We start from the raw sequence: 25,563 nt of genomic DNA on the forward strand, positions 1-25,563 counted from the left end.
CATGCTAACCACCCATCTCTACGCAGGCAGCGTGAGCAAGCCAGGGTGTGCTGCCTGCTGTTTCAGGTGACTTAAGAAAGCACGTGTTTAGGACACAAACCCATCCAAGTTACCAGGCGACTGCTTGTTCACGTACCTGAAAACGTTGATTCTCTCAGCTCTGCAGTAAACGACATGAAAAAGCTTTAATATATGCAATGACAGCCACATAGTTATGTGTTGCACATTTTCCAAGTTTTAATAGACACAAAAGTGAGTCCATTGTACTTAAGACGCTACAATGATTTCGTTCTATTGCATGTCCTGCTCCAATTACATTTCTCAGAGTACAGTATTGAGTAAAAGTTTGGTAGCTTTAAAATTAACAAGTGTGTGAAATCTGTAAGTAAAATAAGCAGCAGCAATAATTTTTGGGATTTTATCAAGAATAGCTAATTTTTAAGTAATAAATACATTCCAAGTTGTGGTTTTTGCTGTTCTCCTAGTTCATAGCCGCATGACTTGTCAAATTCTCATTCTAGGGTAAGATATCCTTAAGACTTTCCTGCCAGCCTCGCACCAGAAGAGCCACCTAACTCCAAGTCCCGGTGCCTGTCACCAGTCCCAGATGAAAAGCAGTGCAATCTGACAAGGAAACTCGTCCTCCTGCCACGCGCACGGCAACCTCCAGATTCTCCTGGGGAGCATGTCAGGATGTTTACAGACTTCGTGACCCTCTAGGAGAACAGCTGTGCTCTTATCTTCTGTTACCTTGAAGAAAGTGAAAGAGGGAGAGGTTACTGCAGGCGGCACGGAATGGACCGGCATTAGCGGCGAGGCACACGCTCCGGCTTTCCTCTAAATATAGCCAGGAATTCTCCTGCTCCCAGCTGGCCCGGCAGGCAAAACCAGCAGCAGCTACAGCTTTGGAAGAAACTCGTCAAGTTAACAAACCCAAAGCAAGAGCGGGAATTTTCTCCGAGACAGACACGATATGAATTTCAGTGACGATAATAAATCTTCAGTCCCTGGCTTAAAGGCTGCTAAGTCCCTGCTCAGGGTGGGTTACTGTAGGTTAATCTGCCACGAGTCGCTACAGAGCGCGCCACGTGAAGAACATCTGCCTCCACTTCTCAAACACAATCTATAAAATAGGATTATTTTCCCCTTGAGAACAAGCCATACAGAAGCTTTTCTAAGTACCTGCAACTGCTCAAGACATCGGCCGCTGCCGCAGTGCCCCAGTCGCAGGTCAATGAAGAGGCAGAGCAGCCCCGCCGCCCCGCTCCGCCTCCAGAGGTCAGACACCCCGCTTCCCCTGGGACCCCCACCCGCCGCAGGCTCCCCTTCCCACCCCGGACCGCTGCTCGTTTCCGGCAGCGGGAGCAGGCGCGAGGCGCGGCAGCGCTGCGGAGCCCTCGGGACGGCCCGTGGCTCTCGAAGGACCGCGCGCTGCTCCCCTCCCACGCACCAGACCACGACTGACCAGCCTTCAGGCAACAGGAGCAGGCCAAGACGCTCGTTCTGAATTCGGAAGTGTGAAACCACGCCCTGCAAATCGCAGCTACCAAACGGCAATGAAGCTACCCACGCCTGATGCGTTACACTGCTGTCGCCCGGCCTTCTCGCCAGATACCAGCCACTAAGGCAGATGACAGGCTTGAAAAGATCCAGCTGCTGGAGAGGGACGTGCCTGTCAAAACAAAAAGCTACGGAAGAGAGAAGTCCTCATCCCTACACCTGCATGCAAGAGGCACTCGCGCTGGCCCTGTAAGTCAGGTTACGGAGTGGAAGCCTTGAAGAATTCCAAGGGAGGATCCATTTATCTTCAAGATCAAATGAAGAAACCAGAAGACATATGAAACAACTCAGTGACACAGAAATGAATGAAAAAATGGCATGGAGATCTACGCTTACACTTTTCAACTGCAAAAGCATCGCTGCACCACACTTCAAACGCAGTTCAGTCTGAGCCAGTTCAGAAGTCTGACCAGCCCTAACACACGTCCGTGCCAAATCGACTAACGTGGCCGAGTCAGAACCACAGGACATACAGGCTCAAATCTGTGTTCCTGACAAACAGGATTAATGCTATGAAGCAAAAGATCAAAGACCTTTATAAACCCCTCACAGTCAAGGTTTGTGATTTACAAGTACAGAGCACAATAAACCAAGAATGCCAACACCAAACACAGGAAGATGATGACATTTCCAACGCTGCTGAAAACACAACAGCACCTCTTCTGCGGGCGTGGAACCAAAAGCAACACTGATTTGCTCAGACTCAGCATCCAGAATGATCTTCAGTATTGCCCATACAATTGAGACTTCAAAGAGCTGATTCAATACACCGTGAACATCTGCCCTAAAACCTCCATTCCAGAGAAGGATTGCAATCAGGTTTCATAAACTCCTTCAGTATTTAACAGAATTATCCCGCTCCTAAGAAACTGGGATGTCTCTCAACGAGGCTCTATTACCTGCGGTCAACAAAGTATAAATTTATACTTGATCTTGCAGGAGAATCTATTCATTTGCCTTCTGATGAACGGCAAGATTCTCAAGAGCAGGCAAACTCACTTGCAGGCTTATTATCTTGCACCTACCAAAGCCTTAGCGAGGTCCATGGACTTGGCAGAATATCCCTCAAATGGTTTTTGCAAAAAGCTGACCTTTTAGAGACAGATTACAGATTGAGATTATTTGGTCTAAACAGGAAAAAATGCATTTCCTTGTTGAGGAGGTAACAGCAACCCCCCAGGCCGGTTTTCTTTACGATTTTCACACTTGGAGGAAGGAAGCATCACAACAGAAGCACGATGCCAAAGAGCCTCCCAGTGAAGGCTTCTGCCCATGCAAGGGCAGACGCTGCCCCTTCGTAGGGACAGGGATGAGGCCGAACCGCAGCTGCTTGCTGAGATTACCTGGGGGCAGGCAATTCTCTCCTCTGGGAGCAGAAAGTTGGTGCTACCAGTAAAATGGCAAACTGCTTTAAAACAGCTGGTGCTCCACGTCTCGAAACGTAGAAACCTCACCACGCTGCTCCGCTCCACGTGCCTGCGGGCGGATGGACGGGTGCTTGTCCCCGGCCTGGAAACGCAGAGCTCCGCAGCCCAGGCCGCCTCCTGCGAGAGCTCAGGTGCCCGTTTCAAGCAACCCCTGAGCAGACCCAGAAGTTTTCAACATGTGTTCAAGAGGAGCAACAAGAGTCACTCATATGCTCTCGCTTCGTTACTGGAAAACTTCAGAGATTTCTCTTAAAAAAAAAAAATCTTCAAGACGGAGCAGCAGCTTAAACGCTACATTCTGGACACTGCTGCAGCCTCGATACACGTATAAGTAATGCATACATAACAGAGCCACTGACTCAGGACAGCGGCATGATCTAGCAGCCTGTATGCTAAGCTGTATGTTGAAAGGAAAGTCAAGAAAACTCTCCTGAAGCCAACTACGTATTGATAATAAAACAAATGAAGCTTTGGATCAAATAAAGCCATTCACAAATTTAGATTTAACAGCTTCAGCAGAGTGCAGAAAGCTGATTTATCGTCCGAGATCACTGCATCCTGAGCGTGTTGATGTGTGGGGACCCTGCTCACACCAGCTCTGCCCGCAGCCCCGCTCGGGGGACTCGCACCTGGACCCTTCAGGTGAGACAAGCGCAGGACATCCCTAACACCCGCTCCGTGGCACAGGGAGCGCCCCGGGCCCCGCGCCTTTTGCCTTCCTGAGAGTACCAGGTGCAGCGCCAAAGGGGTTCCTGCGGGTACCAGTGTGCTGCCGGGCGGCCAGGGCTGCGCTGCCACCGCCAGCAGACACTCACAGAGCAGCTCCAGGTGAAAACCAAGAGACACAGACGCATGCTGGAGCTGGAGTCAGGAACCCACGTCGTTCAGACGGTTTCTCTGGAAAGCCCTGGAGCGCTGCGGCACTGAAAGCCTCTCCCGTTGCAGCCCTGCAGGCGGCACAAGCCCCAGTTACCCTGCGCATCCCGGCAGGCTGGGAAGCAACAGCAGCAAGAAGCCTGCTCATCATCTCCACCCAAGCAGCTTATTTTGAGCAGTATTTTCTAATCATAATGCAATTAACAGCAGGCTGTAATTGAGCATCGCCAAATCAGTCTTCCTCCAGACACCTCCCCTTGGGGGAAGGGGAGTGAGGCAACCCTGGCTCCGGCTCAGGAGGATCAAGTGGTCGCATCTTCCCCCAGCCCTGGGGAGGAGGGACGGGGGCCAGGGGACCCAGAGGACCTCTGACAGGCAGCTGACTGGCTCCCGCAGGGCTTCGTTTCTAAAGACAGTACCTGCTCGAGAGCCCGCGTCGCCAGCGGAAGGCGAGGGGAAGGGCAGAGAGGCTGCTGCTGGCGGCGGTCTGGGATTCCTTCCCATGCCTTCCTCCTGCGGGAGGGGGTTACGGGGTGGCAGCCAGGACCCCCCGTCCCTGACCTGCTGGACAGGATTTTGGAACCGTCTCCAACTCCCAAGGCATCAGGATCCAACTGACTTGAACAGGCTGGCAGCTGTGTTCTTCAATACCAAACTCTATCATCCAAGCATCTCTATGAAAAATACCGCATTGGGTTCGAGGGTTTTCTGCTTTTAGAAAGGGCTGCTTTCTGCGTGACGAAAAGGCTCAAGTTATTGACTTGAATCAAAATAGAGCAAGTCATCATTCATAAGGGAAGTTAAACTAGTAATTTTGCTACAATTCATTTCTTCAACTGCAGAGAGCACACAGGAAATATGCTTTCTAAAGAAAACAAGCCTGTCTGATCCTACAATAGCAAGAATCTAACGCAGATTAAACAGGAACTGGTACGTCAGTTGAAAGCATTCACTCCTTTCAGAAATTAATCAACTTAATGAAAAAAAGCCTTCATTAAAAAAATGCCCTGCTCCTCCCTTCCAGGGACATGCATACCCAGTGACCAAGAGATGATTGTACGACTAAGGCAGGGCAGCTGACAGATCGTGCGGGAAGGGCTCAGGCACAAGATGCCGCAGCGCGTTTGTGACCCTCCTGCTCGGGCGAGACGAGTCACGTTCGCTTGCAGAGGTGGAGGAGCCACGCACGGACCTTCGCTCCACGCCGCATTTGCAGGGACGGGAGCACGAAGAGCCTTCTGCTGCCCATGGGCACCGGGGCCAGCCCGGCGGGCTCGGGACGGGCGGGAGACGGCAGCCCTCGCCCTCACGTGCCAGACAGACGTCGCCGCGCCGCTGCCAGCGCACGTGGCAGGATCCCACGCCACTCCTGCCTCGGGGCAGAGACGGCACCAGGAGAAGCGAGAGAGCACGTCCCAACTGATTGAAGAGCTGGAGATTTGGGGTGCAGGGATTGTAGGTATGAAGAGCACAAGCACATCAGAAGCTGAGGTATTAAGCCCCATCTCTGTCATCGTTGCCGGACACAAGAAGCCTATTTCAGATGTACATCGTCTCAGGATGGGCGAGAGTTCATAAACTAGCTGATACAAAGCCTGCGTATTCTGTAAAGGTACATACAGAGTGCAAAACAGATGCATCAAGCGGATTTAAAAAAAACCCAAACAAACCAGACACCAGCTCATCCTCATCTAGTTTGCAGGATACAGGCAAGCAGCCTCCTTCTTTTATTAGGCAAGGGTTAGAGTTTTCCCATTCGCCTTGATCCCAGTGTCAGTGATGAGTACTTATGGAAAAAACAAAACACATATCAAGGCTGAAAAACAACCGTTTGCAAGTTTTGCAACATTTAAGAGCCTTCACATAGATATTTGGGTTCAAAGTCCTACCTTTCACACCAGAGCATTAAAATGGGAACTCTTGTGTCACCCCGCTGTGTCACCAGGCCTCAGGAGCCAAGCAGCTGCATGTACCATTAACAACACACAGCTACTGCATGACAATCCTCGTTCATCCCTCTCCTTCAGAGTAACAAGTACCCTTCTCTACACAGAGCTATCGCCAAGTTCCCCAAAATCCCCTATTCCTTCTTGGCCCAAAGCAGCCTTTCTGTACGTGCAACTTGGAGGTGCTCAATACTTTGCAAATGTCTCCGTTTAGACACTAGTGTTTAGAAACTGCAACAGAAGCAGGATGAACTTTTGAGCCTCACCTAGAGAGGCAAGAGGACTCCCTTAGGAAGGGCTTCACCCTTCGGTTGACCAGCGCCGCTCACTCCAAGCTGCACATCAGCCAGCCCTCTGCCTGAGGTCCCACCCTGCCAAACTTGCCCTGCTCGGTGTGAGAAGGGGAACTGTAGCCGCAGTTTTAGACACCTCGATTTGAGTTCACAAATCAAACGACTAAATAAATGCAATTCAGGAAAAGCCACAGAAATTTAATTTTCACATTATTTGTAAAACTTTTGAAAGCAGCAAGCTTCCAGGCCTCTTGTCCAGAGAGCTGTCGTCACCAGGCGGACACGGCCCGTCCCTCCCACCTTGGGAAGCAGCGCCATGGAAGGGGCTGCTCTGCGGAGCCCGGCCCCCGCGCACTCCACCGAAAGCACCCGTCGCCCCAAGCCCCCTGCGCAGACCCTGCTCCTGCACAGATCCAACAGCCCCGAGCGCACAGCAGGCTCGTGACACCACAGAGGGACACCCACCCTCTCTGCTCACCGTGGGCACGCTCAGCCAGCACAACTAGCAGATGCCCAAAGCTTCGGATGGGGCTTGGAGACCCTCAGTCCAGAGGGCAGCTTGCTGTGCTTCTAAGGGAGTCGCTAAGCCCTCCGGTTGATACAAATCTCCTTCGGCAGCTGAAGTTACAGCTCATGTAAGCAGATCGCATTCTTGGGCATCTGCACAGCTCATGTGCAGTTAGAAATAGCACAATGTATGGCCTGCCGGCACTTCCAAAAAATAAGCCTGGGAGCAGAGCACAGAGGGAAAGAGGGGCAACACGTAGCACAAACAGGTAGAAGCAGCACGAATCGAGATGTCTCCAAAGGCAGTTGCAGTGGTCACAAGCCAGCTGTACAAGTGCTTTCAGGAACAGGAAGATCAGCAGGATGCCACCAGACCTGCAGCTCCAGCCATCCAGTGCTGGGGCACACAAGCATGCAGTGCAGTCTATTTTAGACTTGTTCTCCTACTTTGTATTAGTATGCAGAGACGCTGACTCCAAGCTGTTTGGAGGAAGACTGAGAAACAGTAATTAAGTTGGATGCTTGGTTTTAGTTGACCGAACCATCTAGAAACCAGGCCAAGAAAAATCTCAAGCATGCATCTTCTGGGCTGAAATACTGCATGTGACCAGGCAGGTGTTTTTAAAAATTAGCTATCACAGCAATCACCACTACCACAACTTCATATAAAGTTATATAACCTTTTTGTGTCACTGGTAGAGCAGAAGAGAAGAAGTAAAAGGAAAAAGAAGAGTGATTTATGTTGCTTCATAAACTGCTGGCAAGCAGTACTGGCTACATGCACATACAAAGCCCTGAACATCTTTGAAGGTGAAGTCATAACCCAATGTTCCAAATTTTACGTTAGAGCCTACTATATATAGCAAGCATGCAGTAAGCTTTGATATTGCTGTACATAGTAGCAGTGTGCTTTTTGTGATGAATGGCTAAATGTACTGATACTGAGGGTCTATTAAGCTAATAGCAGCAAAATTAAAACCTTCAAAAGCCAGTACTTGCAAGTTTAATGGCTTCACAGCCACAGCTTGGGGGTAGAGGGGATAAAAAGAGGGAGGAAGAATAAAGGATTTTCCAGACTGAAAAAGCAAATGAATATACATATTGTAAACATGTTTCACGCAGAGATGTATATGAAAATCTACAAGCAGTTTTTAATAAAAAGTTTTACTGCATGAAAGAGCTGCGGGCAGGGAGGTGAGACCTGTCATGAGGAGCCATTGAGGATTGCAGAGCAGAACAAGAGACCCAGCCTCGCGGCACTGCAGGATTTGCTCAGCCTGCCGAGGGGCCCGTACCCGCATGGACCGACACTCTCACTGTGCAGCGGGGCCGGAGCAACACACGCTCCTTCAAGAGTCCCTGATCCCACCACGCAATGCATTCCCTGGAGCAGCCCTAGGAAACACAGGTCTCCTTCCCTCCTGGCCCCAGCCCTTGGCGGAGCCGGAGCTGCGGCCCCATCCGCTCCTCGTCCCCAACGCCACGCGTGCGACACCAGCCTGAGGCGTCTGTCCCTGCCCTGCGCAGGGCTTCCCCTCCAGACCGGGAGCACGCTCGGCACGCTGCATCGCACACCGATCGACCGCATCTCTCCGGCGGCTGAACACAACGCCCCAGCTATGCCAGAAAACCTTTGTTACAAAACCAGAAATAAGCTGGGGTGCTCATCACTGTGGAAGACATTTGGGTCAAGGAACTTGAAGCTTACACAGCCGCAAGTTTAAAGATGACGTTATCATGGAAGTGAACAGAAAGCAAAAAGCAAAAGTGCAAGAGATTTTCTTATTCCCAAGAAAAAAGGCAAGGTGGTAGTGCCGAAGCCCGCAGGTCCGGCTCTCAGAGCAGGTCCCATGCACGGGCCTGCTGCCCCTGCTGAGAAACACGTGCTCAGCACGCTGCAGGCAACGCTCCAGCTCTCGGAAGACTTTCTGACTGTCTGAAACAGCTCTGGAGACAAGAGTCCTGCACCCAAAACGGGCGATGTACGATGAGCGTCCAGCCAGGCCCGCAAGCACAGCCTCGCAGGCAGCTGCACGGGGAAGGGGGGCGGGATGCCGCCGGAACGAGGGGCACGCAAAGCCCCCTCTGTGGGGATGGGCCGGCAGGACGGCCGCCCCTCGCGCACCGGGAGCTCAGCTGCGCGCGCAGCCACCGCTGCAGCCACTGCTTCCCCACGGGGAGCTTGGTACCGCCCCGGGCAAAGGGCTCCGAGATGTCCGTCCCTGGTGACGCTGTCGTGACTCCCTGGACGTCAGGCTCAGCGTCTTCTGCCCTTCTCCCGGCAGCATGGCAGCGTGCCGAGCTGTGTCCGCCGCCCCTCCGGCCACGTCTCTGCGGCACCAGCACCCCCAGGCCCCCCTCTTCAGCTCTCCGCCGCGGGCAGGAGGGGAGGGAAGCGAGCAGCCGCGGCAAACCCGAGGAGCCGCAAAGCCAACCGCGCAACCCCAGCTAGCGCTGCCCGAGGCGTCCCACACCTGCAGGAGGAAGCCGAGCTGCCAAGCGCAGGCTTTGCCAAGAGCAGCTGGGCCGCGGCCTTGCTCTGACTTCCCGGCCCACGGACAGGCTGTCCTCAAGAGAAAGGCAAACATCCTTCGCTCTGGGCGAGGGGCAACCGGCCTTTGTGCTCAAGGCGGCCACAGCAAGGGATCGGGCCGCAGCCTGGCTCCCGGCCTGCGGACAGGGCTGCCGGCAGCGCGGGGGCTTGGCACGCCGGCAGGTTGGGCTCCGCCGGGAAGTCACGCTGCCCATTATCCCGGCGCTGCCAGAGCCTTGGGCCTGGCCACAGCCACCGTCTGCTGCCAGAGGCCTGCGGCCATAAAAGCACGACGAGCGGAGGTGCGTCAGTATCTGGTGCTTTAAAACCAGATAAGAATAACTCACTGAGTGTCCAGCTGCCGCGCAGGCACCTCTGCAGCACGGGCAGCGCGCGCAGCAGCAATCTGTACGTGACACACAAGTAGGAGCTACAAAGTGGCATGAGAAGATGCTAAAGTGGGTGGTTTTCTCCTGGCACTACTCTAAACCAAGTGTCTTACAAATTTGACTTCTACGGGTTGCTAGTCTGCCTGTTGTTTTTCCCAGAAACCTTGTTTTACTACTCAGTTAATGACAGGGTATTAATAAAGTATTTTCTTTGCAAAAAAAAAAAAAAGAAAGTATAAGGACAGAATAATAAAAACATAAAATGCTCATAGCAGCTCTTCCAACCCAAATCAAGTTATTTTAAAAAATTGCAATTGCTTCCAGTTTTATATGCATTCACAAACTACCTGAGTCATTTGTACATTTTTTTTTTTCCCATAATTACTCTCTGTGCTTTGCAGAACAGCATCACATGCCAGAAGACAGAAATTTTCACAAAAGAAAATGTCAACAGTCACAAACTTCTGCCGTGCCCAGGATTAGCACAAGCGGCATTAGCAAAGTGCTGCTGCTGAAGGCACCTCCTGGGTTCTTGTTTCATGCCAACGACAACAAGCCCTTGTGCAGCTGCCGGTGAAGTCACAGCACGACAGATTTTACAGCAGCAATGTGCAATATTACCAGTCAGATGCCTGCTCTTAGAAACTACTTGAACACACACAAGGCTGTACTGCCTTGAGAAGGCCTCAAAGCTTTCAGATATTTAACTGCAGCTCAAGTGTCATTGTGGTCCTAGGACTCAGGAAGTGCAAATATTAATCAAAACTTGAGTTACACCCTTCAGGAAAGAACAGTCGATGAGCAACTGATGGAAACATTTCAGTTCCACCTTAGGAAAATTCAAGGAAAGCAATATAATTCAATCCTCCTGAATAGAGAGAATTAGATACAGGGCAAGACTCCAAAATACTGAATCATTGTGTAAGTGATGTACCAAAACACTAGACATGCTGGTCTGATAGGGAATCTAAGTAAATGTGACACGTAGAACATGGGAAGTTTTGTTCTGGTTTTCTAGTTTTGAGCAACTGCAGTTGTTTATCCAGCTATTATACCATCTCCAGACAAGCAGACCGGGCTGGCAGCTCACCTTAGACACATGCAAGGCAGAAAATCATCTGTGGAAAGCCAGCTGAAGGAGGCCAATGAAATGGCAATAAGCGTTAAATCTATCTACATACCCATATATACATGGAGAGGTTTGGCTGAAGAGTACAGAGGGAAGGAAGGGTCTGACCCAATCCAGGCCATCCCGTCATTTTCTTCTTATCATTCTCAATGTTTTCTTCTTTCCCTCAGTTTACAGACCTGCTCCACCGCTTCTGCTCTGTACCTACAGCTGAGATACCCACCGTGTCTGCAACAACCCAGGTCCCCTCCGGAGCAAGTGCTTCTTTTCCTTCTTGAAGCCTCGCCCTACAGTCTTTCACCCTGCATCTCGTGGCCGGGTCTTACTGTTAGCACATCTGCAGTGGCCCTACTGGCAAGAACAGGCAGCGTCAGCCTAAGGAAAACATGTGATTGGGCAAACGTCCTCCCATTTTGACTTCCAGGTCTGCACTTTAAATTCTTCTTGGCCACGCGCTTTCCTACTCTGCATGGACCGACTGGCATGGCCAATCTGACTGATCTGAAGCATTAGGTGCTTCTTCACCCTGCCCCTTCTCCTCCCCAGAAGCCACCAGATGTGGCATACCAGCCCACTTGGAGCTCACAACAGCAAAGACAGCTGTCAGTAACCGTGACGACATCTGTTCTGCTAAAGCTGTCCCAAACCGCACATACAAACACAGTGAAGACAGTGCAGAAGGAGGATGATGCTTTGCTGCTCCTTTAAATAGAGCACTGTTCGTACAGGAGCGATGGATTTTGACCGTGATTCTTTCACTGGTGAGGACAGCGTATTCTGGGCACCAGGTTTATTTATACTCCAGATCTAGCTAATAGGAATTTGGGTCCAATCCAAACGCTCTTGATATAATAAAGTCTTTAGCCAGAGTTAAGCAGCATTTGAAGGAGCAAGATCAAGGATGAAGCTTAAATGCTGCTGCTGCAGTTATACATCTTTACTTGCCCGAGTGTCCAGTCATCCAGACACCTTCAGCCCACAAGATGAATATGCCATGCTCACATTATTTACTCCAGCCAGGCTTGCTGGGATGGAATAACTCCTCAAGCAAATCAAGTCCTTTGTCACACTCAAGCAAGCGGTGAAGTCCCATGACAGAGGGGTTAAAAAAAAAAAATCACTTTTCCCCCCTCAGGATTTACACGAGCACTGACCATCATAGTCCCACTGCTTAAAATAGCTTAGAGAAGAACAGTCTACAGCAGGAGTGGTAGCGGCTTGTGTACACACAGTCCTTCTAGCATGAAAGAGAGCAGAAAAATTTAGGGGACAACATAATGAATCACAGTGGATAAAGCAAGACGTTTGACAACAAGACTCTTCCTAATGATTAGTTATGGTTTTCAGACAAAAAGTTAATCCCTTCCCTTGTTAACAGCATGACAGATGAGGTCTTGTCTAGATAGTGATGACCAGAAGGTCGTGAAACAATTCTAGATCTTATTCAAGTTGCTGGAGTTTTCCCACGGATTTCACCAAGGGCAGTGTAGTAGGCAGCATCACCTGAAGTTACAGATGGTATTTCTATTCCCAGTCACACCACCATCCTGTATTTTAGGTACCAAAGTTTTAGGCAAAGTTTTGACTGTTTGATGAGAAAGGGAGTCCCATCCCCCTCCATGCTTGCAACCAGTAAAACCAGAACATGGAGGCATTACAGAGAACCAGCTCCCACGTGTATGTTCCCACCTGATGTCCTCAAAGAGGCTGCAGGTGAAGCCCAAAAGAATTTAATTTGATGATACAGGCCATTTCCCAGCAACATACCAACATTTCAGACACAAGCCAAACTCCAAGTGCTGTGAGAAATGTTGAAATACCGTTCCCCCGTTAAAGACAGTTTTTGGTACAATCATTTTGAAGAGCCATAAAGAAAGTGCCTTTGTAAGAAATCAAGACCAGAGGGGTCAGAGAAACTGCAAGGAAGCAAAGGGCCTCCCAAGGGCCCTTAACTGTTATGGGTAACTGCTGGGCATCAGTACCTAGATATGATAGATATAATCTCAGTCCCAAGAAGAGTTTTAGTTCTTTGAACCAAGAGATATTTCAAAGAACCACAAAGTCCAGGAGCTATTAGCCTTCCAGCCACACAGCATTAGTTTTGACACAAATGAAGTATCCTCAATACTCGCCACATCCTAGCTGTAAACGGCACTAATACGCAACTACAATTTTATGAGCTCTTTGAGCAAGCGATGCTTGCTTCCTCCCCATGTCAACTGCTTTGTGAGTACAAAGCGCCTCTGAGAGCAGGCGCTCCAACTCCCATGGCCCCCCCAAAGGTTTGGAACTAAAGGCTCATCGCCCCTGAAACTACCACCACCAACTAACAGCCAGGCATTCAAGTTTAACAATTGTCCACCTCAGTTTTTAAGGAAAACCAAATGCAAAGAAACAGTGGAACATAGGTTAAAAAACACAAGGAGGTTTTCCATGGGAAGCATTAGCCCACCAAGCACTCACCTGATACTGGAGGCAAAGTTATGTCTCAAACTGTGTTAAGAGATCTCTTATTTCTGGAGTCAGATGCTCTACTGCCTTTGCAGCTTCTGTGATAGCTTTCCGATACATCCCTTTCTTCTTGCGATTAAATCTCAGTTTGAAAAATTCAGAGAAAGGAGAGAGTTTTGAAACAGATAAGAATGAAGTCGTTGGAGAACCAAACCATGATACTTTAGCTTCTCGCCACGAAGGTTCCCCATTTTCCTTCTGGCTAAGGTTTATGTCAAGAACACGTGCCGGCCACCATGGAAAACCATGAATTTTACCCCAAACAATATCCCCCACTGAAACAGTTCTTCCATCTTCTGTGACACATTTAGACACACTTTGGGTATGAAGTCTAACTGTTAGTGGCGGCACAATTTTACGCTCATCTTTTGAAGATGAAGAGACGGATGCATCATCACCAGGCAAAAAGTCACACATTTCTGGTGATGTTACTTCTGAACTAGAAGACTTGGATTCATCTAGACTGTCATTACTACACACTGATAAGCTGGAAGAATCTGCTTTTCTTTTACGATAATTCATAAGGAAAGCCAAGTTATCATGTCCATCTTTACCTTGGGGAAATCTTTTAAAGTCCTCATCTTCACCTGAACTCCCTGAAGATATCTCAGCTAAACTTCTGTCTGTGGATTCATCTTTGTAAAATGCACCAGGATTGGACTCCCTGCTGTTCTGAAGGACATTTATTTCGTCAATAAGTTCTGCCTTATAAATTGAAACACTCTGACCATCATTCATGCGATGGGGCTTCAGCCGTATCTTTGGGGGTGGGACATCCGCACTGGAATGCACCGGCCGTGTGAGCTTCAGTTTTGGAATGGAAGCAAGCTGGCTGCCTGCTGACTTGTCCATTAAACATTTGGTTTCTCGACACCGTTCGGAGTCTCTGGTCTCCTCTTGGTCCTCCCCTCCATTCTGCAACATTCGGTCTGGACAAAACGGTTTGACTGAGCCATGAACGCGGGAAGGGATTTTTACAACTTCGCCTTTCCCTTGTGGAGTACTGTAGGATATTTTTATAACTGGCGTTCGATGTACTAGTTCCCCAGAAAATTTGTCATCCTCTCTCTTTTCTCTTTTGTTCCTTTTCTCCATGTAGTCGGAGTCACTGTGCTTTTTCTGCTCTTTGTCCTGAATGCTCAGCTTCCTCCTGGTTTTAGCGTTCTGCCTAGCTGTGTTCGCATCCTCGGGGTTCAGAGTGTTTTTACACTTCTCACAGAGCACCTGTCTTGGCCGCAGCCTGATAGTGCTCATGATAAGCCTTCCCGGGTCTCTATTCCGCGACAAACGCCTCCTCGTCCTCTTTATAGTCCGTGGCGGTGGCTGAGGAACCCACTGGTTGTACGTGTGCCGCAGCCATAGCGGACGAGGAAAGGGAGCTCCCTCGAAGTAGGGGGGATAAGGAGGAAGGCTGCCAGGCGGCGGGGGAGGCAGGAGCGGGGGTACTTGCTCATCGCCGTTTCCTTTGGGAGGCTTTTCACCAGCGGACTGCGGCTCCGTCTTGCCCTGCACAGCATCTCCACTGTCAGCAACTCCGTTAGCGTGAGCATCAGCAGGAGGGTCCTCGTGCTTGGGAAAGGAGGACGGGAGACAAAACAATCCGGATCTACAACGGGGAGAGAAGGACAGGAAGGGAAAGAGACAAAGAGTCAGGATATTTGAAAGGTGCTTCTCTAGGAGGACTGCGTATAGCAAACATGCTAGTTTATTTAAAAAAAAAAAAAAAAACACAAACAAAACCCAACCAAACAAAAAAAAGAAAAGCAAAACCCAAACCCCCACAACTTCCACATACCAAGAATGCAACATTCTCCCTTGACTTTTAAGACAAGGCAGCCAATTCTGCCACTGAAAAAAATAACAGCATTTCAAAAATTTAGGAAAGGTATCCTATTCTTCTGTGAGAAAAGGCATGGAGATCAAAATCTCTATTTCCATGAACTCTTTGCACAAAGTTTTGCCCTAAGAAGTTTCAGGATTTGTCACGCAAAGCAGTTTATTTTATCAGCAGGCTGGTAAAGCCACGAGGAGGGCTGTGATACAGATTATGCAAGCCTGCTGGGAGCCATTAAACTTCCTTTCTTCACACTGTACTTGCACGGCTGATTTTTCAGCTTCTCATTCAAAATCTGAACAACCTGACTTGGATGGATCGCTTGCACTTTCAAGCCACAGGTCCACCGGTACACAGCTCTGCTCCTCTGCCCCTGGTCTTTCCATATATGACTTTATTTGTTAAACTAAGGAATACACTACTACTTCAGAATAGCAAGATTAAGAATGATGATGCACTACTGTTCAGTGCCAAGCCTCATTACAGGCTACCAAAGCCTGGATACAATGTCCTGCACAGATATTGGCAAGAGCAAATCCTCTGTAACACTGAAACACACAACTGCAATTCATGTCTCTGGGTGCCTGCACCAGAATTTATGCCCTTGGCCCGACATTAGAAATATTATGCTAACACAGCACTTGGACAAATATTTGCCCTGAAACACCAGCTCAGAACGGGCAATGCTCCCTGTCTTGGCTTTCCAGAGATACTTCTGTAGAGAGCACACCATCAGTCAAGTGTTCCAGCTTTTTTAATAATAACAAAACGCTATATGGCTGAGCCACGAAGAAGCCACAAAGAGATGGAGAACAGCTACAGACCAAGCACTAGTCTGAGTTTAGGATGCTATGCTCCCCGTTGCCCTCCTCGCTAGCCATCGTTTTTTCTTCCAACCACTTGCAAGGGAGGAGTTTCTTGGTGGTGTTACAGAGAGGAGGACTTTGGCAACCATTACGCAGAAGGGCACCGAAGAGAATTGAAGGCACCCACTCAGTCACACACCCCCTTATCAGGGGAAGCACAAAGTCACCGCCGCGGGTTCGCCGACAGAGCGGAGCCTCCTCCCTCTGCCCAGGCACCAGGGCTCCCAGCGCCTTCCCGAGCTCTGCCCTCGGGCCGCATCGCTTTGCTGGGGGAAGGACCCTAAAAACATCACTTCCCCTTGCCGGGCACAGGCGAGGAGGTGTCTCCTTCCCAGGAGCACCAGCAGAAAGCAGCATGAGCAGCGGTCACGTACCATCCCGGACCAGAGACAAGAAGAGCAGGGCTTTTTAAGCAGACCACAGGAGAATGGAGAACATGGATCCCATGTAATGTGGCTCTAATCCACCGCCTTTGTTCTCCTTTTCTCAGACAACTACAGACTGTATCCCTCACCTGATTTCCACGAAGGCTCCCACCAAGTTTAAAAGTGAAGCTTGCATAAACTAAGCAAGCAGGAATTAGTCTGATTCTGGCACCACGTCACTGCCCTTCTCTGAAATAAAAAGAACCACTGAGTTATGCGGACTCTGAAAAGTCTTTTCCCATTATTCAAAGCGTAAGAGTGCAAGAACTGGCTGTTTAGATGACAGTTTAGTTTAGCTGGGAAGCTCCAAGTTCAAATGCTAGTGAGTCAAGAGGATTACACTGTTGAAACTGCATAATTTGGAACAAAATGTTTTTGTTCTGAGAGTTTTGGGTTTTTTTTTTTTTTAAACAGAGACAACTGAGAATGTAGGTGTCTTTTAAACGACAACCAAGAAAGCAAGTACAGTTTGTACAGCCAAAGATGTCTGCATCGTTCATAAAACACTGTTCATAAAACAACTGAAAGTGATATCATTTCCGAAGCTCTGGCTATAAATTTTGGTTATTTTGTGCAATGAAATTGTCTAATTTTGTCACACCAGAAAACTGTACAAGTTTCCTGTTCCTTGTGTGGAGACAAGCCCAGCTCCCTCCGCTCCTGCAGGCAAGCCCTCCGCCTGCTTTCCGCAGGCTGGCTCCGAGCAGGCAAACGTGCAGGCTGATGCGTCAAATCCACAAATCCTTCCCAAGGATCCGGCGTGCCACGAAGCCTCTCACTTGGCAGAAGCAAAGCGCCCGAAGGTTAACTTCACGGGATGATTTATGCTTGTAACGCTAACACACCAGCACGCTGTAACCCTGCGAGGTTCGACGCGGCCCACCCTGCCGGAGGAGCGCGCTGCCGCAGACCCCAGCCCCACGGCAGCACGTGGGTCGGTGCCCTCGCTGGGAGCGCGGCGGGGCGAGACACGAGCGTGCCTGCGCCCAGGCGCCTGCGCCCGTGCGATGGCAGCAGGCACTGGACCAAGGCTAACCGGGGCCGCAGCGCGACTGGGAGCCGCCGGCGGCCCTCGCAGCCCTCCCGCCCCGCTGGCGAGGGGACGCAGGCTGGCGGGGACACCGGGGCGCACGCCTGCACCACGCCAGCAGCTCGTGACAAGCGCCTCGGAGAAGCGCAGTGGTTGTTAAGCTGTTTTAACCAGAAGCCTTTTAGGCCAGGGTCCTGCTGTTTTAGGCGTGCTACAAAAATAGAAGGAAGAAAGCCCGAACAGCCAGGAAGAGCCCCCCACGGCAGGGACTCCTCACCCAGAATCAGCCACCGCCCTCTGCCAGGGCATCGCTTCAGCAGCTTTGCAGCCCAAAGATGCAGCAGCACCAGCGGTCTGAGAGAAAATACACCACATGCCTTGTCCCAGGGATTACACGAACTGCCAGGCTGAACAACAAAGCAGCTTAAGATTCGTTTTTGACAGCAGCGGCTTCTGCGCACCCAGGTATGGGCTCTGGCAGGGAGGGCCACGGCCGGGCAGGGGCAGCGACAGAGGAGCTCTGCAAATCCTGCTGCGGCACGGCCGGGCGGGCAGCCCACCTCTGCGTCCTGCATCCCACCGCGGTGTCCAACAGCACCGGGGAGAGCCGCGCTCTGCACGGCCACAGCACGGGGTGCCGGGAACGGTACAATAGGCAGGCTGGTGTGCTGACTGCCCGGCTAAGTCCTTCCTGCCCTGCTCTGGGCTTGGGACCCCAACTGCCTGCCCGACATGCCTTCCCGTGCTGCAGCTCCCATGCTGCAGAAGGAGCTCACAGGCTGCCTCCTCTCCCGCCTGGCGCTCCACAAGCATCGTAGATTCATAGAATCGTTGAGGTTGGAAAAGAGCTTTAAGATCATCCAGTCCAACCATTCACCTACACTACCAAGTCCACCACTAAACCAGTTCAGGGGAGAGTAATAATTTCATGTCTCCTGGCTTGGTGGCTGGATTATTTTTTAATAAGAATAAAAACTAGGAATCATTAAGGTTGGAAAGGCCCTCTAAGATCATCAGTCCAACCATCGACCCAACACCCCCATGCCCACTAAACCATGTCCCAAAGTGCCACCTCTGCCTGTTTTTTGAACACAAAAACTCCCCAGGGAGCTTCAGCAGGGCACCCAGCACCTCCCACGGCAGCCATGCTCCCTGGACCAGGCACTCTTACAGGCAGACTGCAAGGGCAGCCACGGTGAACTACAGCCCCTGCAGCTCCTCCAGCAGCGCCTCTGGCTCCAGCACCAGGGACCCGTGCCCCTGCCCGCCGCGGGGTAACCGCATGGGTGACCCGCACGCTGCCGCAGCCAGGGCGCACGCGTGACGGACGCGCTTGCTCCCGGGGGGCCTCTAGTTCTTTTCATTCATGCTGGAAGCGTCTCCGAAGGCTAAGAAATCACTTTTGCTGAGGAACCATCCCTCTTCCAGTCTGCCTGCCACGCCAGTTCTGGGCAGAGGCAAGAAGAGTTCTGCCATCTCGCCCACCTGCCTGCCTCCCCTGCCCCGGCGATGCGCACCCCGTCCCTGCTTCTCGGGCACGGGGGAAGGAAAACTGCTCCAGGAGGCCACGCACAGATACCTCGTATCTCGTCACCGCATCGCCAGGCGCCCGCAGCACCCGTTCGGCACAACCACCGTCACCTGAGCCTGCTTTTGGTTTCTCTGTCCCTCCGCACTGTGCACTCCTGACGGGGATGCACTGGAAGACCGAGCTCCTTCGGGCTCCTTCGGCTGCGGGAAGACCAACTAAAAGCGGTTAAGTCCTGCCCCTGGGGAGCGCGCCAGGGGCCGTGCCCGCCGCCCCCAGCGCTCTCCCCGCTGCCGCCCCCCTCACCCAGCCTGCAGCCGCCTTCACGCAGCGCAGCTCCTTGAAAGGGGATTTAGCTCCGGTGTCTTTCCACCCACTGCAGAACAAGCAGCGTTTCATCTGATACACTTCGCTTTCCAGGAGAAGCTCACTTTTACCACAAGGAGAAATACCAATTTCACTAGCTTTCCCTACATCACCCCGAGTCTTTTTGGCACACATCTGTGTGTAGTTAACACATGCCTCTACTTACTGTCACTATCGGTTCTGTATATCTAAATCCATTCAACTACGATGAAGGTGGGTTAGGGGCACGAGTGCACGTGCAGGTATTACAAGCATCAGGAAATACTGCCACATGTGATTTCACCCTGTTTATAATCCCGCTTTCTGGGCCAGACGTAGCCAAATGGACTAAGCTACCTCAATCCAACCTCTGCTCGGAACAGAAGACATCGTCCTCCAATTTATATTCATGCATAACTAAAACGCAACTTAATTATAAGTTCAGTTGCAACAAAATTGCCAAGTCTTGTTATCAAAACCACTGCATTTGAAGATTAAATTAAAATGCATTGAAACAACGCATTTAAATCTCATGAGCATGGATGCTATGTAGCTTACTGTCTAGAAGAGTCGATTTATTAGGACAAAGCAACCGCCGGTCACTCGATAATAAGTACTGGTACTTGCTACATGCACCATCCAGGCTGTAGTCAAAAAGGGATGCCTGTAGGAAGCCAATAACCAATTTTTTTTTTCTTCAAATAATTCCACAGCTATTGGAAAAGTCAGGCATGTATTTTTAACTACATCCCACTGTTCCCAAAGGCACAGGGGAGAAGGCAGGCTGCAGGCAGACGGTACACAGGGGAGAAGGCAGGCAGGCACGCTCCTGCCCGCAGCCGCTCCCGCTTCCCACGCAAGCTGCCTGCAGGCCGAGCCCCCGCAAACCCGGGCAGGCGGTTTCGGGTTCAAACCTGCGCCTGCTTCTTTGCGGCTGAAATAACGGGAGTCCAACGGTGGGACCTGGACGGAGAGGGATCTCCTGGCTGCCGGGGTCACAGACCTGCTGCCTGCTCAGCTCCCCGCCTCACCCGCCACACGTTAGGAGAAATAAAACAGATTCACCCTCATGTAACGCTAAAAAACAGTTTAAAACATTAAAAAAACCCATAAAAGCCGAGGAGCCACCACACAGGCTCTGCCTCTCTTTCTTTGGGGGTTCTCCCCTCTTTTTGTACAGGTAAAACAACCCTGCTCTGGTTGCTCGTCCCCTGCCAGTGCCACCCCGCCACCCGGCACAGCCCGCACAGCATCGACATGGGGGGCACGGGCACGGAGCACGCGGTCACCCCCGCACAGGCGCAGGCCAGCGAGACGCTTCTCTCCATCAGCACGGCAATGGGGAGGAGGAGGAGGAGGGAAGCTACTTCTGCTGCGTCTCTGCTTTGGAGCCTTCACAGTTCAGCACCGAGCTGACAAATTCCTACTGCCTCTGGGACGCATCTCAGCCTTTACCTTCCAAGCACCAGCAGACCGACTCCTGCATTCTGCTGTTAACGCGACGGGCAAGACCTCTTCTTCCCTCCACATCCCAAACTCAGGGTTGCTGCAGGAGATGGCGCTTTCAGCTGACGCCTCGTGCTTACCCAAAGTCGCTAAGGTCCACGAGGAGCCAGGCGCTCGCCTCACGTACGACACGTCCTTCCCGTCGACCGGGCACGATCGGAGGCCGTGGCTCTCCAGCCACCGCGTCCGCAGGCTTGCTATGGTCACCACAGGCCAGCCAGCACTCAGGACCACCGTGGATGGGATGCAGCCCCCGTGGCTGCTCTGCCTTCAAGTTCTGCGCAACACCCGAAGCGGGGAGACCTGCCGGCCCGCTGCCTGGGCCCCCGGCCCCTCGGGGAGAGGCTCTCCTCCCAGCGCTGCGAGAGACTCGGGGGAGCTGAGAAGATCTCCAGCCAGGGCTCCTGCAGAGACAGGCGGGACGTGCTCCCGCTCCACGGTGGCCCTAAGGAGATGACGAAGATGCAGCGCCGGGTGGCACCCAGAAGCCGACTGCTTCTCCTCCCATTTCTCTACCTGAAACAGCACTGCCGTACCAATGGGCTACACAACCGGCCTGCTCAAAGATTTTAGCCTCCTTCAAAGCGACGAGAGGGAGCAGCAATGCCATCCCTGTGTAATCTCGGGGGCAGGGGGGCCCATCCGAAGGCTCATCTTTCGCCACAGACAAGTTCGATCGTTAGAGATGATAATTACCACGGTGGGTGGGAGGAGATGGGGGCAGCTGTCCTACTCGTGAGTTAAAACACATCCAAGCGCCTTCTTTCTGCCCTCCCCCTTCCGCTTCAAGTCAGAGAGGAGGACGCTGCCTCGGCATCCCCACTGCGGGTCCAGGCAGCCCCTGGCCGAGCCACGGGTCTCCCGGTCGATGGGACGGCAGTGGAAGGAGCACCAACCCTTGGAGACAACTCCAGGGCTGGAGATCGGCGTCGCTAGCGACAGGGCTGGGGCAGCGAGGGGCTCCAGAAGCACCTTAAAGTCTGGGAGGAAACACCCGCCCGGTCGTGTCTGGGACCCACGGGGGGGCGAGGGGGGAAGAAAGAAGAAAAAAATCACAGAGAAAGGTTAGGGGGGGGGGGGAAAAACCCAAGCAGAAAGGTGTACATTGTCACTAACGAGGAAGACAACTGGAACGTGCAAAGACAGAACCAGCTGGCTTTCTGAACTGACTGAAGGGATGCCTACCGCTCACTGTTTTGGCTGGAACTAGACACCAAGCAGGGTTTACAGACTCTTAATAGAGTTAGATGCCTGAATACTTTTGAAAATCTGGCTCCAATTTTCTGGGATAGCCATATGAAACTAAATAAACTATGAAAATTAGGTTCAGCAGTCTTGCTTCATGCGTCTTCTAAGAAGAATTACAGAGGTGAAGCTGGCTGTACTCCTACCCAGCGCTCACCTGACAATTCCTTTCCTGAGCAGACGCAAACCGAACCCTTCTTGACTTTAGCGCAGCGCAGGGAAAAGCCGGCGGTCCTTGGGAAGCCGGCGGTCCTTGGGAAGCTGCACCTACCATCAGCGCGCTTAGAGATGCTTTCAAAGTTGGTATCGCTCCGAAAGAACGCCCGGGCTGCGCGATGCCGCCCTGCCCTTCAGGCGGGCCTCTCACGGTGCCCTTCAGGAGCGCCGCTCCCGGTGCCAGCGGGAGCGCGACCCCCGCGGAGCCGGTGCGCTGCGTGCGCGCAGCCGCGGAGCGGACGGGGCCGGGGGTTCCGCTGCTGCCACGGACAGCAGGCACCCCGCGGGCACCCCGCGGCCCCCCGGCGGCACCCCGCGGCCCGGCCGGCGCCGCGCAGCCCCAGCGGCGGGGGGGGGGCGGTCACCGGGGGGGCCGGGGGCCGAGGCCGGGGGGGCGGGGGGGCTGCAGCCTCCCCCGGCGGGGCCCGGCGCTGCGCAGGCGGGAGCGGGGCCGCGCTCAGCCCAGGCCGCGTCCCCCCGGGGGGTGGCGGGGGAGCCCCGCCGCGCCCCACCGCAGGGCCCGCCGCCCCCCGGCCTCCCCCCGCCGGGCTCCGCCCGCGCCGCGGCGGCAGCGGGACGGCACCGCCACCGCCGCCCCCGCGCCGGCCGGGCCGGGCCCTGCTCCCGCCCAGGCGGCCCCGGGCCGCTTTGTTCCCGGCGGGCCGGGCCGCCCCGGGCGAACAAAGGGCGAGCGCCGCCGGCGGCGGGGGCAGCGCGGGGCCTCCGACCCCGGCCGGGCAGCCGGGACCGGGCCGCACCGCCCCCCCCCCCCCGGCCCCGGCCCGGCGCAGGCCGCCCTCCCCCCCCCGCGGTCCCGGTCCGGCCCCCCCCGCCGCCCGTACTTCTTGGTGCAGTCGAGCAGGACGCCGGTGAAGCGGCGCTCCCCGCAGCTCAGCGTGACCACCAGCGTGTCGTTCACCATCTGCTCCACCAGCACCGGCAGCCACGCGCCCACCCGCGGCGCCCCCGCCGCCTCCTCCTCCGCCGCCTCGGCCATGCTGCCGCCGCCGCCCGCCGCGCCCCTCCCCCGCCGGCGGCGGCCGCTGGGGCCGGGCCGGGCCGCGCCGCGCGATGACCTCACGGTGCGGGCGCCCCGCGGCCGCCGCTGCCGTAGGTGCGTGACGTCAGGGCGCCGCCGCCCCCGCCCCCGCCGGACGGGCCCTGGCCGCGCGCGGAGGGGGCGGGACCGCAGCGCACGTGCGCCCGGCGGGGCGGGGCGGGAGCACCGGGCCGGCCCCGCCCGCCCCCTGGCGGCCGCGCCGCGCCCCGACCCCCGCCTGGCGGGGGAGCCGCGGGGGGGCGGGGCCTGGTCGCGGAGCCCCGCCCCCTCCCGCGGAGCCCCGCCCACTTCCCACCGAGCCCCGCCCCTCCCGCTGAGCCCCGCCCCCTCCCGCCGAGCCCCGCCCCTTTCCCACTGAGCCCCGCCCCCTCCCCGCCGAGCCCCGCCCCCTCCGGGGGCTCCCGGCGGCGCGGCGCGGCCTGAGGGCCGGCCCCGGGCCCGGCCCCGGCGGCGGGACGGAGCCTTCTCCTCTGCGGAGCGGCGGGGCGGGCGCCGTGCTGGCGGGCCCGTCAACAGCCCCGGGGCTGGGCTCCGCCGGGCCGGGGTCGCCGTGAGCAGCGGGGCCCCGCGCTGAGGGCGTACGCCATGATGGCGTCTGCACGGCGGCGTAACGCGGCGGAGGGCTCTGCCCTCACGGTGGGCAGCGCGGGCCGGGGCCGACACGGCGGGCCCCACGACGGGCGGGGGCCAACACGCCCGCGGAATTGGGTAACGCGCCGCATGCGCGCAGCCACCCCGCATCGCCCCGGCACCCCTGGCACCGCGCTGGCGGCGCATCCACGCAGCAAGGAGAGTTTGCCACGGAGGCAAAGCGGGCTCCTCCCGAACGGAGCAGCGAAATTCGGGCTTCTCCCACCCAGGCTGGTCCTTAGCGGCACCATTCAAACCAATCGCAGTTTGTTCAGAATGCACAAAATGGGGAAAATCTACTCGCGCTGGAAATATTTATACACGTGAAAGATTGTCGGTACAATTGGCAGTAGCCAGGAACGCGTACGAGCGAGTACATTGCCTGAACGTGGAGAACGGCCCCAAAGCGACCCCGCGGGGAAGCAGAGGGGCTGAGCTTCAGGGTGCGGAGGCTTCTGCCATTCCCTTTGGAAACCTAAAATCGCTTGTCCGGATGACAAGGGTTGGTGTCACCATCTTTGAAGGACAGGGTCATTCCAGGCGGGAGGGACCTCGGAAGGCCGGGTGCTCTGCAGCTTTTCACAGCTCTAAGAAAACGCCAGTACATGAATTTAAAAGCTTGTAGAAACTCTGAAAAACCTGAAATGTATGTATTAAAGCATCTCTTAGGTGGATTTTCATTTCAGATCTCTTAGGGGGATCTGACTCTCGGAGCCTACAGTGCCTCTTGCCAATGCTACCATTAGAAAACAAGCGGCCTCTGTCAGACTGAAATGCACCGCGCATCAAGCTACGTGCCATCACGCTGCCGTATTTCAGAGTAGCAATCAAAACACAATCGCTAGAACCACCCACAGGTTATGACGACGTGCGTCTAGGAAAGTGAGCTACGGAAATCACGTTGGGTCTGAATCGGTTCCCGCTGCGCCCCGCTCCGGGGTCTCGCCATCCCCACCCAGCGAGCGCAGACAATTCAGTCCTGGGCCTTAGAGATGGCAAAGGGTCCCAGCACTCGGCCACTGTTACTGAGGGGGATCTGCCGCCTCCGTGGCCACACTTCCCCGAAGAGCCAGCCTTCCCCAGCACCCACGGTTCGCCCCGTGTTCTACCCAAACACCACTTGATACGAGCGCCAATCCAGCGCTACCAAAGCACCAGGAGGGCCTCCTCTGCCAAGCGCCTTCTAACACCAGATACATCTGAAACGTCCTTTTCACTTTCTGAGACACACTATGGGACGAACAAGAGCCGAAATCCTCAGGTCTGACTCAGCTGCGGTACATTTGGGATGCAAATGATGCGGAGGCAACAGCTGCTCTGAGCTACTTTCATGCTCTCAAAGACAGCTCAGAACTGTTCATCTGTCCGTATCTGCTCAGAGTTCCATCACCAACAAACAGACCTCAGAAACTGGAAATACTGTACTGGCCTTTGTGCCAGCCGTGCCAGGAGTCCAGGGCAAGAAATACGGGTATCACGAGTATGTCAGCAGCGTACAAAATACCCTTGGGTGATCTGTGCCAACCCACGGTATTTCTTCCCAGCTGGTTTGCACACGTCAGAGATGTTACGATGGCTCTAAGGGACGACTGTTCTGTGGAATAGGGAAACGTGGAGAGAAATCTTGGTCACTTCAAATCATTGAGAAAACTTGAGGTGACTTCAGCAGAGTCAGATACCATCTGTAATACCACTTCTCCCAAGTTA

At 53.8% G+C, this 25,563-nt stretch overlaps 1 protein-coding gene across 1 annotated transcript; it reads right to left on the reverse strand.

Annotated features, from left to right (window-relative positions):
• Nucleotides 1–272: 272 nt before the first annotated feature.
• On the reverse strand, nt 273–23,163 carry PWWP2B (PWWP domain containing 2B). The gene is made up of 3 exons (XM_075717709.1): nt 23,009–23,163; nt 13,124–14,777; nt 273–750 (listed from the first exon to the last, which is right to left on the reverse strand). The coding sequence occupies exons 1-2, from the start codon at nt 23,161–23,163 to the stop codon at nt 13,142–13,144; spliced, it is 1,791 nt and encodes a 596-aa protein (XP_075573824.1). The 3' UTR covers nt 273–750; nt 13,124–13,141.
• Between the last annotated feature and the right edge of the window lie 2,400 nt (nt 23,164–25,563).

This window comes from Pelecanus crispus, chromosome 10, assembly GCF_030463565.1.
Source record: "Pelecanus crispus isolate bPelCri1 chromosome 10, bPelCri1.pri, whole genome shotgun sequence".
NCBI classification, from domain to species: Eukaryota; Metazoa; Chordata; class Aves; order Pelecaniformes; family Pelecanidae; genus Pelecanus; species Pelecanus crispus.